General features: G+C 42.3%; 1 protein-coding gene across 5 annotated transcripts in view; it reads right to left on the minus strand.

The window, feature by feature from the left end:
* FAM120B (family with sequence similarity 120B) overlaps nucleotides 1-15,713 on the minus strand; it is an 88,432-nt gene that overhangs the window by 63,562 nt on the left and 9,157 nt on the right. For all 5 annotated transcript variants that reach the window (XM_025194916.1, XM_014527044.2, XM_025194905.1 and 2 more), the window contains exons 3-4: nucleotides 14,362-14,542; nucleotides 9,542-9,643 (exon numbers count right to left, since the gene is read on the minus strand). In XM_025194916.1, coding sequence (XP_025050701.1) covers nucleotides 9,542-9,643; nucleotides 14,362-14,542 — 283 coding nt within the window. The remainder of the gene's footprint in view (nucleotides 1-9,541; nucleotides 9,644-14,361; nucleotides 14,543-15,713) is intronic.

Consider the following 15,713-nt stretch of genomic DNA (forward strand, 5'->3'; position numbering starts at 1 on the left):
ATTATATAAGTAATATATAATTTAATAATATTATTGGATCCTGCTGTTCAGTGGTCGAATCCATGTCTGCCAAGTGGGTGACCAGGGTTTGATTCCTGGGCACATGCATAACTTCAGCCCACTGAAGCACCAAACATCAGGACCCAATCTGGCCTTGGGATACTGTCTCAATTGTCTAAAGGGGGGGATGGAAGGTTTTGACAGCCTCCACTACACCACTCTGGCCCAGGCATACATGTCAAAGGTCTGGATGACCTCTCATGCATACACCTTGATCCAGAAAGATCAACGTTTCCTACTAATATTATATGTTGGTATATATTAAGTTTCCTCTACAAAGTAAATAAATCCTGAAAAAATTGTATACACACACACACACACACACACACTATACACACAAATATACAAATACACACACACACACGTACCCCCTGTGACGTGTGTGTGTGTGTGTATTTCAGGAAAAATTGAACTATATATACACACTCAAATATGTATAACTTTATTAATATTGTCCTGACACACACATACATACATACACACACAACATTTTTTTTAATATAAAGTGAATATATATATAAGCCATAATACATTTCTGTGTATCAAGAAAATATTCATTACACACACACACTTTCCCCAGGAAAATACCAAACAAGTGATTTGGGATAAAAATGCTAGATTACTGATATTTCATACACCAGAAGTGATAGTTCCACTTAATACAGTGTAGCAGGGCACTAAGGTGCCTGCTACTGAGACACCCAGGAAGACTCCTCAGGTGCCAGTTGCTGAGGCAACTAGAGGGAGCTAATGATCTGCACCTGCCTAGCCAGCTGACAAGAAGGGGCAGGGCTTGGCTCCTATAAAAACCACAGGCAGGAGGCCAGGCGGCAGTTCCCGACCAGCAGCTAAGAAAGAAGGAGCTCCCTGCCAGAAAAGAGAAGCCGAGCCGGGATGCCAGAGCAGCGCTGGTCACCGCGGTGGGATAGAGAACCCTAGTAGGCCTGAGCGTAGCTTGCGTTGTGGCCCAGGGGCTTGTGTTTATGTTGTTGTTTGTGACTGGTGGTTTGGGTGAGGCTATTAGGGGATGGAGGAGGCCTCATAGGGGACTTATAATAGTGTGGGGACCCCAGCGCCAGTGAGGGCGCTGCATACGGGGTACATAGACCCCAGCCTGAGAAGGGGGCGTTGTTGAGCAGCCCCAGTGCAGGCAGGGTGAGCCTCAGAGAAGGGGGCAGCCTTGTGGTGAGCCCGAGGGACAGGGCGGCGTACTGAGAAGGCCCCGAGAGACAGGGCGGCATAGACTCGAGAGAAGGGCATAGAAAGAGAGAGAGAGAAAAAAAAAAAAAGAGTGAGAGAGAGACGGGACTGCAGAGAGCCCGAGTGCCATAGAAGGCGTGAAGACGGAGAGAGGGACAGAACAACGTCCATTACATGTGCAAGGCCTGGGGCATGGTATTGGGGTGGTAGGAGCCACTCATAGCCCATGGGGCTTGGGTGCATGGGACACCCATGACAGGAGAACCGTGGCCAAGAGGACAGAAGGTAGCCTCCCTATAAAATATATGAAATCAAAGACGTGGCGGGCGAGAATCGGAGGGGGCAAGACGGTCGCTTGGCATGGTGAAGGAGGCGGCAGGGGAGAGCACGGCGACCCTGACGTCCCTCCTGTTACATACAGCATACATAAGACCTAGAATACTAAGTCTAATGCTGGAAATCACTGCATCAGAAAAATGTAAGCAAACAGAAGAGGTTCAGAAAAGCAACAGAAGAACTGTCCTATAACAAACTTAAAAAGGAACAATGTACATAGGCTAAACAAATGTTGAGGAAAGAAACTAATATTCTACAAGTACAAATTCTTAATTCTGAGGCGGTAACCTCCCATGATTCCAATGGCTACAGCATCCAGAAGGTTTTAGATCAGCAACCCTAAGGATAGATGGAGACATGACATTCAGAAAATCAGTTAAAATATGGTATTCCCTCTTTCACTGCAAATATTTTAAGAGAATTGTATACCAGAGATCTACATGAAAATAGATTATTTTGCTGCCTTCAAAATGGCAATGGCTAGCTCATTGGCTATCCCTCAATACAAGGATGATGCCTGCCGGGGGGCGGGGGAAGATTACTGGTGAGTTTTAAAGTGGCTGAGGAGTCCAATCTGTGCTCTGCAAGTTTTTCCACAGATACAACGTGGTGCCTTTGAGGGGGCACAACTGTTGGCCAGGATGTTGTGCACTTTCCTTCCTCCTTTGCCGTTTCTCGGCTTCCTGAGCAAGACAGTTCTCTTCGAAGTGGGCTGCAGCTTGATGTATGGTGCAGTGCTATTGAGACCTGTTAAAAGCCATCACTTCCCAGTTTGTAGGGTTGATGCCACCCTTCTTAAGGTACGCTTTCAGGATGTCCTTGTAGCACTTCTGTCCTCCGCGGGTCCTCTTACCATGACTAAGTTTAGAGAATGGTATGGTTAACGAGGTCCTCCGACCTGGTCCCTCCCACAAGACTCCCTATCACTATATATTAATCACCCTGTGATGTGACGTGCCTATCCCACCACCGAGATAACTAAGGCCCCTAAACTACTAGGCCAGGAGGCCCAAAAGGGTGCCTCTGGCCTCTGGGCCACGTGGATTGCCCTGGGCTCAGGTTCCACAGCCCTGGCGGCTCACCCCATTGGGGTGTTGAGTCCCTGCCTCTTCTTAAGGCCGCTGTGGGCCACGCAGGTCCACTGTCCGCCCTCCGGTGCGGCCCGGCGGGGCCCCGTTGGACACGCCCCTGGGTTACCTCTTCTCCGAGGCTCCCATGCAGGCTCGCTCCTAGGTCTCCGCGCCGGCTTGCCCCGACGCTGCTCTCTCAGCTCCTGTCTTCGGTTCCTCCGTGAGTGCTGCCGCTGGCTCTGCTGCAGGTGCGGCTGCTGGATCCCCCGTCGGCGTTGCTCCCCCCTTTACCGCTGCCTCTGCGGCTGACGTCGCAGCTGGCGTTCCAGCTGGCTTCGCTGCCGGCTCTGCTATCGGCGTTCCAGCCGGCTTCCCTGCCGGCTCTGCTGTAGGCGTCGTTGCCGACTTCGTCGGAGCCTCTCTTGGCTCCGCCCCCGGCTTCCCACGCTGCCGGGCGTAGTGGCTGATCCTCTGTGTGAGGGCTCTCCCCTCAAGCCTCCACTCATCAGCCGCCCCGCTGCATCGTCGGGGCCACTTTTTATCTTTCCCAGGCGGCATCTCCCGCCCACGCTGCCCGGCCGCAGCTGTATATACGCGTGGCTAATTACCCTCACTGGTGGTTTCGCCGCACACCTCTCCTCCGGCTCTCCAGGCTCTGCGATAGGTAAGTGGGGCTCTCTTTTGGCCTGGGGTCCTCCTGCCACCCCAGCTCCCCTGGGGCAGTACCCCAAGATGGTCTAAAGCCACATTGAAATTCTGGATGGATATCTTCGGCAAGGGGGAGGAGGCGATTCAGATGCAAGTAAGAATCTTCCTGGCAACGCAGAGGAAGGCAATGCCTCAGTAGTTCCCACACACTGATTTGTCCTCTTTCTTGAAGATGGTCACAATGTTGGCATTCTTTAAGTCAGGTGGAACTTCTTTGTTAACCCATATTTTGATGAGAAGCTGGTGAAATTTTTTCGCTAGAGCTGTTCCACCAGCTTTAAAGACCTCTGCAGGGATGTCATCTGAGCCTGACACCTTATTGTTCTTGGTGATGGCAAGCCAGACTTCCTTGAAGGATGGGGGGGATCAGTAAGAGGTTCTATTACTGGGTGTTGAGGGATAATAATTATTATAGATTATTTTGCTACCTTCAAAATGGTAACGGCTAGCTACAGTGATAATGGAAATCATGTATACTGAAAAACATTCAGCACAAAAATCAAAATATCTCATTCATAAAAGGGTGCTGCTTTCATCATTGATGAATAGTGTTCCGCATTCTCAGTTTTTTATTTTTTAAAAAAATCTGGGAATTTTGGGGGGTTTATCTTTGAAACAACAACTGGGATGAAAAGGAAAAAAATCAGTTTAAATCAGGGAAAAATTGGCAGTGAGGAAGACGGGGAGTAAGGCTGGGACTAGAGAAGGGATGGGGGAGGGGCACAGCACAGCCCACCAGCTGCTTCCAGGGCTGCAGCAGGGAGGAAAGTGTGGGGAGCTATCAGTGGGTGTGGGGCATGACTCTTGCTACTATGCAACCCCAGGAGGGCTGTGGGGCCTGTGCCAGACTCTTCCTGGGGGGTGCATGCCCCTGAATCAGTGGCAGGAAGCATGTGGCACTGTGCTCTGCCTGTCTTTCCTGGCTGCATTCACGCCCCTTCCCCCTGCTGCAGCAGCCTGCTGCCGGGCTGCCCTGGCGTTTGGGGGCAGGGGGGAGTGGCGCACAGTCGGATGTTGAGGGGAGGGAACCCAACCCTGGCACCAGCACTCCTTGACTTGCCTGGGGTCAGAGCTGGGAGCCCCGCACCCCCAGGCAGTGGCTCCGGGCCCGTGCAGAGCAGCTGGGTGCAGCGCCCACTGCAGGGAGTAGAGCCAGGCTCTCCCACCTGCCCCCCCAGGTGTGGCTCTCAGCTCCCAACACCTGGCGTAGGGCCAAATTAGCCACCAGGGTGCAGCTCCATCCTGCCTACCCCAGGAGTGATTCCTGTGGCCCGTCCCACCCCGCCCGGGGTCAGAGTAGGAACCCTGTGCCCCCAGGCAGTGGCTCCAGCCACCCTCCCCTGGCCCAAGTGCGGCCACTGCTACCCCGTTGCCACCTGCTCTGCATTAATCTGGTTAACAGGGATTTGAACTGAAAAATGGGTGTAAATCAGTAAAAACTGAATGATTAAAAAAAACAAAACCATTATTAATGAACTAAATCTGAAACACTGGAGAAAAAAGTGCCTTTTAAACTATGAGTTATTTTTGCCTGTAAAGAAAATATAACTTTCTTCTATTGGAACACCACAACCAAGGTATTTATCCAAGGACTTCTATGCATTTTACAAATAATTAAACTCTATATCACTCCTAGGACTTACCTATTATTTTAACATTCATATAAAAGACAAGTAGATTTAAGAACAATGACATTTAATAACTGGCTGTGTGACCCAAGACAAATGACAGACAAAAAAAATCAGTACACAGAAGGCTTAACTTTCAGTGGTTTTTTTCCCCCCCAACCACTAGATTACACCCCCTTTCTACATTGCTTTAATTATTTTATAGTTGTCTGAAGAAAAAAGATATTTACTTGGATATAGAGGAAATTTATATTTTTCAAATGCATCTGGGTACTGAGCACCTGTATTTATTTAAATTCACTTTTGAAAAAATATCAGAGAGAAGCAAAAATAAAACCATTTTAAAACACTCGGTTAACACCTGAGATGATTGCTATGAGAAGGATTATTCAAAGGAAACGTAACTGTTTTAGGATTTAACTAGTACAAGTTTGTGAGACTCAAAGAAAGACACCCAAGGATTCCATGACCTTTTGTCTGTTTTGGTGTTTCTTCAGTATGTAGAAAATGGGTGAAGAACTATGTTTAGGAATATACATGATTATACTTCCTCTAAATTCCTAGAGTAAAGAGATGACTAGATCATTGGCCTGGTCAGCATGAAGATGCAATAGTTTGAGCTTTCTAGCTACAAAGGTTAGACCCAAAATATCAAAAGATCATTGATCACGTTTATTTTTTCCTGCCAATACCTAAGTGAGAATAAAAGATATAATTAAATAAGTGACCATGTGAAAAACAGGAAAAAACCTCAAAGGTATAGTAAACTTTTAGTTCTGTTGGCTGAGCTTCAATAACCAATTTCTAATACGTAAATAATGCATTTGAACACAAACCAGTGGCATACATTAGCACTGAAGTGTCATTAAACTCTTAATTATACCAACTCATACACGAATTGCACATAAAGCATAGATAGAGCACAGCCTGAATCTTAAAAAGAAAAAAAAATCAGTTTGTCAGCCTTAGGTAATAAACACTGAAATGTGGCATTGCAGTAAAAACAAAAGAGTCAATAAAATAAAGCCTTAATATTAAGTATTTACATGCACAGGAACAGACTAAGCTATAAAAAGATTTTCAGAAGACTTTCCTTCTCAGGAATGCTTAGCATAAGCCTGCCAATCATCCTGGCTGTTTTTTTAAGGTTTATTGCTACAAGCCAGAATACTTGTCAAATCTGACTGTTTAAAAGTCTTTGAATTATCCCCTTCTGCAAGCTAATCTACCAATTACAGATGTCTGTAGATCCAGTGATTGGAACAGAAATGCACACACTGAAGACATCAAGTGGATCAGCTATGCTTAGAGAATAAGAAACCCCTTTCTGTTATCAAATCTAAATTCACTTAGAGCTGTTTTATCAACTTCTTGTTTGCTAGACTATTCCTAGAAGCCACAGCATGATCTTTAACGACACGTGCATTTTTCTTACCCATATTAGTATGCCCCTGGCTGTAGCATGGGGATGGACAAGAAGAGCTGAAAAGGCTTGCAGTCCTTATGTTTTTTGTTGCTCAAAAATAAAATTAAAAACAACTCCAAACCCTACAAAGCTGTAATTGTGATCTGTCAACATACATGGAAGAAATTCACTGCCCTAGGCCAGTGGTCACCAACCAGTGGATCTCGATCCACCAGTAATTCTCAGAGTCTCTTGTGGTAGATCTCGGAATCTCTTGGAGTCGATCTGAGGCTGGGGCAGGGGCCTGAGTGCCCGCGTGCATACATACGCATGCCCCAGCCCAGCAGGTCAGTCCGCGGGGGAGGGAAGGGCTGGGGGCTAGATTGAGGCCCCACAGTGAGGGACAGTGCCGCAGAGGCAGGAGCAGGGGTAAGTTGAGTGGGGCCCTAGCCAGGTGGGACTTATCTGCAGGGGAGGTGTGCCCCCAGATAATTTTTTCTTCCTCTGCCTCTATCTGCTCCCCCTTCCCTCCCCACAGATTTACTTGCTGTGTGGGAGGTGGGGTGGCAGTGCACGGTAGATCTTGGGTTGCTTTTAAATGCCAAAGGTGATCTCCTACTTAAAAAGGTTGGAGACTACTGCTCTAGGCATTCAAATGAAAGATGGCGCTCCAAAATTTGGGAAAGACCCAGTTCAAAAGACTGGGGGAGGGGGGTACCTGGATGTGTGCGCACACTCATGATTTATCTTTATTATTGTTTTTGCAGCCTGAAGAGTTCAATATCCATTAGAAAATAACAGTCAAAATATCAGCAGTAAACTTTTCAGATTTAAGGAAGTCTTATATCTCAATATTGTATCAGCAGTGTTTTTCTTCTTTTTTTTTTTTTAACAATCGGAAATTTCTCATTCTTATGATTATATAGACTGAAGTTTAAAATATATATCATAATATACTCTCCTTAATCATTCACATCAACAAATTACGAAATTTGAAAACATATGGATGAAGTGGTAAGCTAAGTAGACAGTAAAACATGCATTGACTTTAGCAGGGTCAGGATTTCACCCATACAATCTCAGTACTTGGGCGAGGTGGTGAGGAGTTGTGTTACATTAAACTTTCCCATAAAGTGCAAATTTCTGCTATAATCTGTTATAACGAATAAAACAAACAAACTAAGAAACCTGCCACAGATTAATGGACCCTGTCAGTGGTTAACAGAAACTATCATGATTTTCTTTGTTGTTGTTGATCTGATTTTGGTCGACAGATTTGAATTCTAGCTTCTTATAACTTCTTTAAATGCATCTCCAAATAAGATCCCTTAATGAAAAACATGATGTTCTGCTGGGATCCTTATTTGGTGAATCAGAGAGTCATGCAGTGGAAAATAAAAGATACATGAGCAAATGTACAGCATACAAATATGGACTGCAAAAATTTTTGAAAAATATTTGTTCACTGAAGGAATGACAACAGAGCACTAAAAATAAACACCCCAAGTCCTCCTCCCCTTCTTTATTAGTCTGCTCTGTGAGTAACACAGCTTTTCATTATTGAGTTAGAAGTGATTATGGCTAAGACATTTTTAAATACATGCTATAATGTTTTAAAAACAGTTTGCCTTACAATCCTTCAGGATTATTCTCAAGACAAAGGTGATTTTTTTGGGTAAGTTGGGAGAGCGACAGATCCAGAAGACCTGCCACCTGCAAAGATGGAGATCACTCCACCTGCAAAGATGGAGATCACTCCACCTGTATTTTCAGTGGGCCACTTTACCATCTAGGAATAGAGGTTACAACATGTTATAAAAACTATGTCTACACTGAAATCAAATGTGCTAACAGCAAAAGTAGGCATCCCTGAGCTAGCTTTAAAGCAGCTAGCCAAGGGATCAACAGCAATGAAGCTGGAGTAGCATGAGCTCAAGGCAAAATATACAAGCCTACTCAGGACTGTGGGTTCTTAGACAGCTAAATCCATGTTTCTGCAGCTTCTCTGCTACTGATACCTGGGCTGAGTTAGTTAAAAAGCTAAGCTCAGGTTTGCCTGTCCAGGCTGTAATCCTGCCTATGACTGCAAAATAAACACAGACTCTGACTGAACTTCCGGGATGGAATTTGAGGCTATAGTTTTACTGATTTTTAAAAAACTTATAACACACAAAGGTGCAATTTACTTGCAAATGAATGCTCCTCTGTACCTGAAATATTGTGCTTCTAAATAAAGTCAAAATTCTACAAAACAGACCAACTGGGTTTTTATTTCTCAACTCCAAATTATCTTTGGATACTCCAGGGCCATTACCCACCAAAGCTCTCTGTTCTTTCTTCTGAACACCCTTATCATCTTTAAATTTATGTGCAAGCATTACATCACTAGATTCACGGAGGAGGAAAAATAGGTGGCTGGACAAAGTGCTAGGTGTGATGGTAGAAGACTTGGGTACAGTTCTCAGTTTAACTACAAACTTCCTGGGTGATCTCAGGCAAGACGCTTATCTTTCTGTTTACCTTAATTCCTCACTTATGAAAAGGGAAACTTCCCTACCTGATAAATGTACCATAAGAATAAAATTAATTCATACCCAGATACTACAAAGAAGAGGGGGATATATATGTAGGTAAATAACACATTCTTTTTCACTTCTGAACACTTGAGAATGCCCAGGTAACAGGAAGCTTATAAATCTAGTATTGAATGTACTGGAACTAGTAGGAAAGGGTTCCAGAGTTGATGGGTAACCTCTTACAAAATTATAAAAGAATTTGGTAAGGTTGGAAAGAGAAATAAGGTCTTACTACTTAGTTTATTTACTAGACTGTGCAACATGACAAAGCTTACAGGTCCCTTCTACATATTTTAAAACAACTGAAAAGGAAAAATAAACACAAATGGACACAGAAATGTCTTAAAACACATTACTATAAGATTTTTCTTTCATGCTTAAGTTTTGAAGAATCTTATTGCATTCTTGAACTTTCATATTTAAATTAGTAAACAATCTTTCACTTGAAAAAAGGGAAAAAGAAAAGATAAAAACATAGATTGATGAATCTTTAATTAAGGATCAAGTAATGTGATTGGTCAGTTCAGATTTAAGTACTGTACAAGAATTTTATTCTACCTGGGATGTCAAGCTGTACTGGCTGCATCAGTTCTGGTTGGTGAAGAGGATTCCCAAAGTAAACAAACCATTCCTTTACTACAGAACAGACTCTCTGGGTATCTGAAAAAAAAAAGAACGGGATCAATAAACCTGATACAAGTACTGATGTTCATGCAGTGATTCTCAACCAGGATTTTGCAGCACCTGGGGATGTCTTGAGGTCCTTTCAAGGGGAGGCACACAATGTCAGCACTATTAGGTGTGCAAACACAATCCACAAGATAAACCCATAGATGTCAAATAGAAATCCAGAGTATTAAAACAATTCTGACCTGTTGTGGTCTGAGTTTTTTGCAACAGGAAAATTGCTCTATTATTTTTCCTTAGTTAAAAATGTGTGAAAGCTAAGAGCTGGCATTTTCCAAAGAGCGCCTTGGGTCTAAAAAGGCTGAGAACTGCTGGTTTAATGGCTGGAAAGAGGGAAAGCAGAGCTCTGTTAAAGCATTACAAAGGAGCACAGTATAGCTGTTTGCTCCGATCTGCAAAAAATCCCAAAAAACAAAAAAAAACCCCTAACAAACAAACAAACTGAAAAACAATTCAGGGCATCAACTGACAAATCCTCAGTACAAATGGACAGAGGTTCAGTTGCCAATTATAACATTAATTCAGGTTAGAACTGCAGCCAAAAAATTATGATCAAGGCTCTAGGCTATTCTTCCAAAAGCCAGGGGTGAAGGTGCTATAGTGGCTTCTGAGCATCTGTGAGACATTAAATTTATCTCATAATTAATGTGTTAATCATGGGTAACATGTCACACATTCAACCAATTTATCCAACCATAAAATGGTACAGCAAGTGTGGAACATCTTTGTGTCTGGTTTGCTTGATGCTTTTCATTTGAATGTGTGGTGGATGAACGTGTGGTGGGGAGCCAATGGAAGTATATTTACTGAAATCCTTTGAAAGTCCCTATTTAAAGGTAACCTGTCAATGGGAAGGGAAAGAAAATAGCCATTTGTCTTTCTGAAATGTGCTGCATAAGGAAGGTCTAAAAGAATCTCCCCATCACCCACATGACAAAAGTTGTTAGTCCTTGCTTGTTTTTTTTATTTCAGAAATATCAGGTGTGTTAATGCTTTCCTGGTATAGCCAGGTGTTGTTTTGTAGCCAGCCTGTTTTGTTTAGTACTCATTTCAATACATTTAACTAGGTATACTAGTAATTACCCTTGTGGGTTTGCCCTCTTTGATAAGGAAACACTTATTATTATCATTTTCCCTTAAATAGTTCTACTACATGATGTTTAAATGTTATATTTATTTTTTCATCTTCTGATGACTTGAAGTTTTGAAATGGTATAAACAAGAGTTAACATTTTGGACTATACATCCTTTCTTATGTGAAGTATTCAGCTCACAAGCTTCATGTTTTAATACTATATTTCCTTGTCAACTGGAAATCATCTTAAAGTCACTGATTTGACTGGCATCAGTTATTCCAATTAGTATTATTTCCATTATAGATGGTGCTATGTCTTTTGGCCCAGGTTTTGCTTATATTGCAAATATACAGTTCAGCCCTGAATATTCACTTCTAGGCTCTACTATGCAACGTTAAGAAAAAAGGGCTGGTGTTCTGGCAGCTGCTAGAAGATATAAAGTTAATAAAAAACCCACACACACCCTGAATGGTTTCATAGATTTCATAGACATCAGGGCTGGAAGGGACCTCAGAAGATCATCGAGTCCAGCCCCAAGCTGGTGTAGCAGTTGAATTGTTCAGTTAGACAATTTCATATCTTGCTTTGTAATAATAATGCGTTTTAGCATGGTAATTTTCTTTCATTAATTAAAATGTCCAATTTAATTTCTATTACAGGAATTTGATCTTATGAATCTTAAGATATGAAAAACTGAAATATAACATATAGCACGGTATACACTTTCTTTGATTACATCACTTCTCACACTATACTTTTTTGGCTATGAGATTTTGAGCACACACAAGAGTACAAACATTAGGTGGGCTGATGATACTATTCGAGAGGGAAATTAGTGTAACATGAGATATAATGAAGGATTAAAGACAAATTTGGGGGGAAACAGCATTTTAATTAGGGACTTCCATACCAGATTTGCTCATTTTCTCTGGAATTCAATCTCCAATAGCAGCCAGAAACAGGTACACATTAGAGAAAGATAGAAGAAGCCCCATAATAAACTATTATATAACAACCTTACAAAGCTATTAATGCCGAAGTAGATGGTCTTAAACATGAAAAAAATTATATTCTGACATGTACACACACCTTTTTTTGGTTCAGTAGGACTTAACTTGGGAATGTTTATTTACAGCCATTTCTCCTAATACTTGTAAGCATGAACTGAAAAGAACACATCACAATAAAACTACAGATTACAGCACTTTCTTAAAAGAGCAACTTTTAAGTTCCAAAATTATCTTCCTTAAAACTATCTTCCAGATCATAGATCTGTGCTTCTGTATTTCAGTGATACATTTTAAGTGCTACAGTTATGACATGCACAAACATGTCTGATCATGCCCTAACTTTTGAAACTTCAAAGATCAATTGAATAATATTTTCTAAATATATAATTAAATTCAGTGCTGAACTTTGATGACTAAAAATATCAAGTAAATAACATGAGAACCCTGTATTTCACAAAGAGTACATTGACAGTTTTAACATTTTCAGTCCCCTATCTACAAAAACCTTTGGAAGCATCAAGCAGAAGACATACAGAAAAATGCAACTTTTACCTAATAGAAGTCTTAAGACAATGGATTCTGAATTGGGTGCGATTTAGAATAGCTTTGTACTAATGATGAATTTTTCAGATACTTGGAAATCTCGTTGTATGTATATTGCGTTATCCAGCATATCCCAGAGTTGGGACCCAATTTACCATTTTTTCTCACATATAACTCTGACCTTTTTCTTTAAAACCAGATGGTTGAAATTAAGATGCACATTATATGTGAGAAATAGGAATCCCTAGAAGTCCCGAAATCTGGTTGTGGGAAACAATGCTAATGGCCATGGCTATGGGAGCCATGACTATTAACCTTGCCAGTTTGGGGGCAGCAGGCTCATGAGCAGGCCCAAGGAAAGATTTTTTCTTCATGTTTCTTTTTACAAAAACAGGGTGCAGATTCTATTCAGGGGCAGGTTAGATGCAAAAAAAATATGGTATTGGGGGGAATTCTCAATCACTACTCAATGAAAGAGTAGTGAAAGAATGAAAGAAATACAGCCATTAAGACTGCCTTCCTTATATTATTTATATTTTGTTAAATATTCAAAATCACCTAAAATTTCTTTTTAAATTTAAAATGTCAGAAATCAATATACTTTTATAATGTTGCCATTTATTTCAGTAGAACCTGGATCATTCATATCTGGGTGGCTTATAACCCACTTAATTCACAGCCAGCAGCTGAATTAAAGATGAGCCACTCACCTATTTCCTACAACTTTTACTTCAAAGGGCTCTGTTTCTCTGATCAACTGGAGTACAGCAGCAGTCCTGCATGAAGTGAGCTTTGAAATAAAATCCATAGATAACAGCTGGAATGCCCCAGAAATCTCATGCAGCTATTTGCTGTGGCTCTGTACACCTTGACAGTACCAAGGCCGGCTGCAGGAGTATCAACCAGCACTGCAGGAGTGGCTGCACTCCCAACTCCTTCCTGCCACCTCCTTCCCATCAGGGTGGGTAGACCACACCATGGGAGCAACAGCCAGAGACTTTTTTAAGTCCCCAAAGCAGGTAAGAATTCCCACCCCTTCCCCTCCCTGCTCAGAGACATGTCCTCCACCGCACCCCTCCCTTCTTCTTCTCCATTTACCCCACCTGCTGCTGTTTCCACTGCCCTGGAGGCAAGGGAAGCTCCAATCTGGGCAGCATGGGAGCCAGGCTTGGCCTAGAACAGAGGCAGGTGGTGGGTTCTCCCTTCCTGTGCCTGCTCCCAGGCTAGCCAGGAACATCGAACAGGACCAGGCAGGGAGGGGAAACTTGTCTGCCCACCCGGCTGGAATGGAACAGGAGCTCCCCTCGCCCTCAAGGTAGCGGGGTCAGCAGCAAGCTGGGGAGGAAGGGACCATGCCTTTGAGCAGAGAAGGTAAAAGTGGAGGCATTCTTACCTGCTGTGGGGACTTAAAGTCCCTGGCTGCTGCTCCTGCCATGTGGTCAGAAAGAGGGATGTGGCCATGTTACTGCACCCCCTTTGGATCTGCCCCTACACCTTCCCCCAGATCTTCTCAAACCCTCATCTTCACAAGCAGGTAAGAAACTCAACCCTGTGAGGTAGCAGGGTTCTACTGTATAGTTTTACTAGAAGTATTATAATTAATCATAACTTTAATCTCTGAAAGTTAAGCCCTTGCTAAAGCAGAACAATGTTCCCATATTTTCTCAACCTATTAAAACATTCTAAACAAATGTTTTTGCTTAGCCTTGTGATCATTAATAACTTTCAGATGTATGACTTTAAGAAGAAAAAAATAAAAGCATAGAATTAGTTTTTAAATTTCCTTATAAAGGGTACTAAAACTCAACTGCATGTTGAAACATTACATTGTTTTTGTAATTTCTGATTGATTCCTTACTAATTACATGTAGATTGCCCACAGCCTTTACCCTTAATGTCATGCAGGTGTGCGCCACTGAAACTTGGAATTACAGATTTTACGTTTTAAAAAATACAGTTTAAAATGTCCTTGAATAATTAAAGTGTGTGGTCCAATTGGATACCTTACTCCCAAGACTGCTCGTCTCAGACACTATGCAGCATATCCGGGGTCAGCCCTTACCTTTCCTAGGTTCAAGCAGGACAGAATAAATATGTTGACGAGCAGGGCGGTAAATAAGTGCCTGCCCAGGTAGCTCTGTATCCAGTTCATCCTCCAACGTGTTGCTGCATTCAACCTCTCCATTGCTCAGGATATTAAAGACCATATAATTTTCACCTGTGATGTGCTGTTCTTTAGCTAACTGTTAATAAGGAGGGAAAAAAATCTACTTAAAAATTAAGTATGTACAAAATTCCACAAAATTAACTCAGTTTTAAAATAAATAATATTTTGTTTATCAATCTTGCTATCAATCCCAGGAAGGGAACATATTTTTCAAAATATCAGATTCCTAGATCTTTCTCTGAGAACAAGGAAAATAATATAGCATCATTAGCATGCCATTATTTTTTATGGAGAGGAAGAGTCCCCAGGAAACATGTCAATCTCTTCCTACCATTTTTTCCTCCTATTCTCAAAGATACATAGTGGCAACTTCTTTTCTAAGAGCAACGTGTAAAAGAGAAAAACAGTGCTAATCCTTCAGTTATCCAAGGTCTTGTATGTCTTCTCCTCAGGGTAGCTAACACGTGTGAACTACCTACAAAGTACAAGCACAATGACGGTATATTAGATGAGGTCAGCACTCCTCCTCTGCCTGGCACTGACCTCATCGAGTTTACCTCCCAGGAAAACCAAAGTGTCTTGTTTTCAACATGCTTCTAACTTGACATTACCTGTGTGTACTTGTTATCCTAAAGTGAAGAACACACCTCTCTTTTAGCTTTTGAAGAGCTTCCCTGAAGATGGTCACTGGAATAACAACATTCGACCCCACAACGCCAAGCTCTCTATTTCTGCAACAACCCTGGTCTCCACGAGCCTGGGAGCTCTGGGGCCCATACCAATTGCAGTAGACCAATCTAGTTTGTTTTACAAAAATCGTTTCAGGATTCCATGATTTGCCTCTGCTGTGAACAATCACTAAAGAGTTATGTAAATTAAAAGACCATAGATGCCAAAGGGAAACCTATCCGTAACAATATTTTATATGTAAATAGTATCCTTTGATTCCAAGGGATCCAAACACCACCAAAAATGCAGCTATCTGAAAAGCAGACCCTGGCAACCAATCAATGGCACAGACGACCACATAAAATAATAAAAAATGGTGATGAAAGTGCATGAAAATCTTTAATGATCCATTGGTAAACAGTAGGGATGCTCCGACAGAGACTTTTGGGACCTATACCGGTAGACGATATATTTAAGGAGGCATATTAGCCAATACCAACCTGATTTCCGAAACAGCTGCTTCCAGCCAGTAAATCCGATATGGTGGAAGGGGAGGGGGGGCAGATCAACACCCCCCT

Source organism: Alligator sinensis, unplaced genomic scaffold, assembly GCF_000455745.1.
Source record: "Alligator sinensis unplaced genomic scaffold, ASM45574v1 scaffold448_1, whole genome shotgun sequence".
Lineage (NCBI taxonomy): Eukaryota > Metazoa > Chordata > Crocodylia > Alligatoridae > Alligator > Alligator sinensis.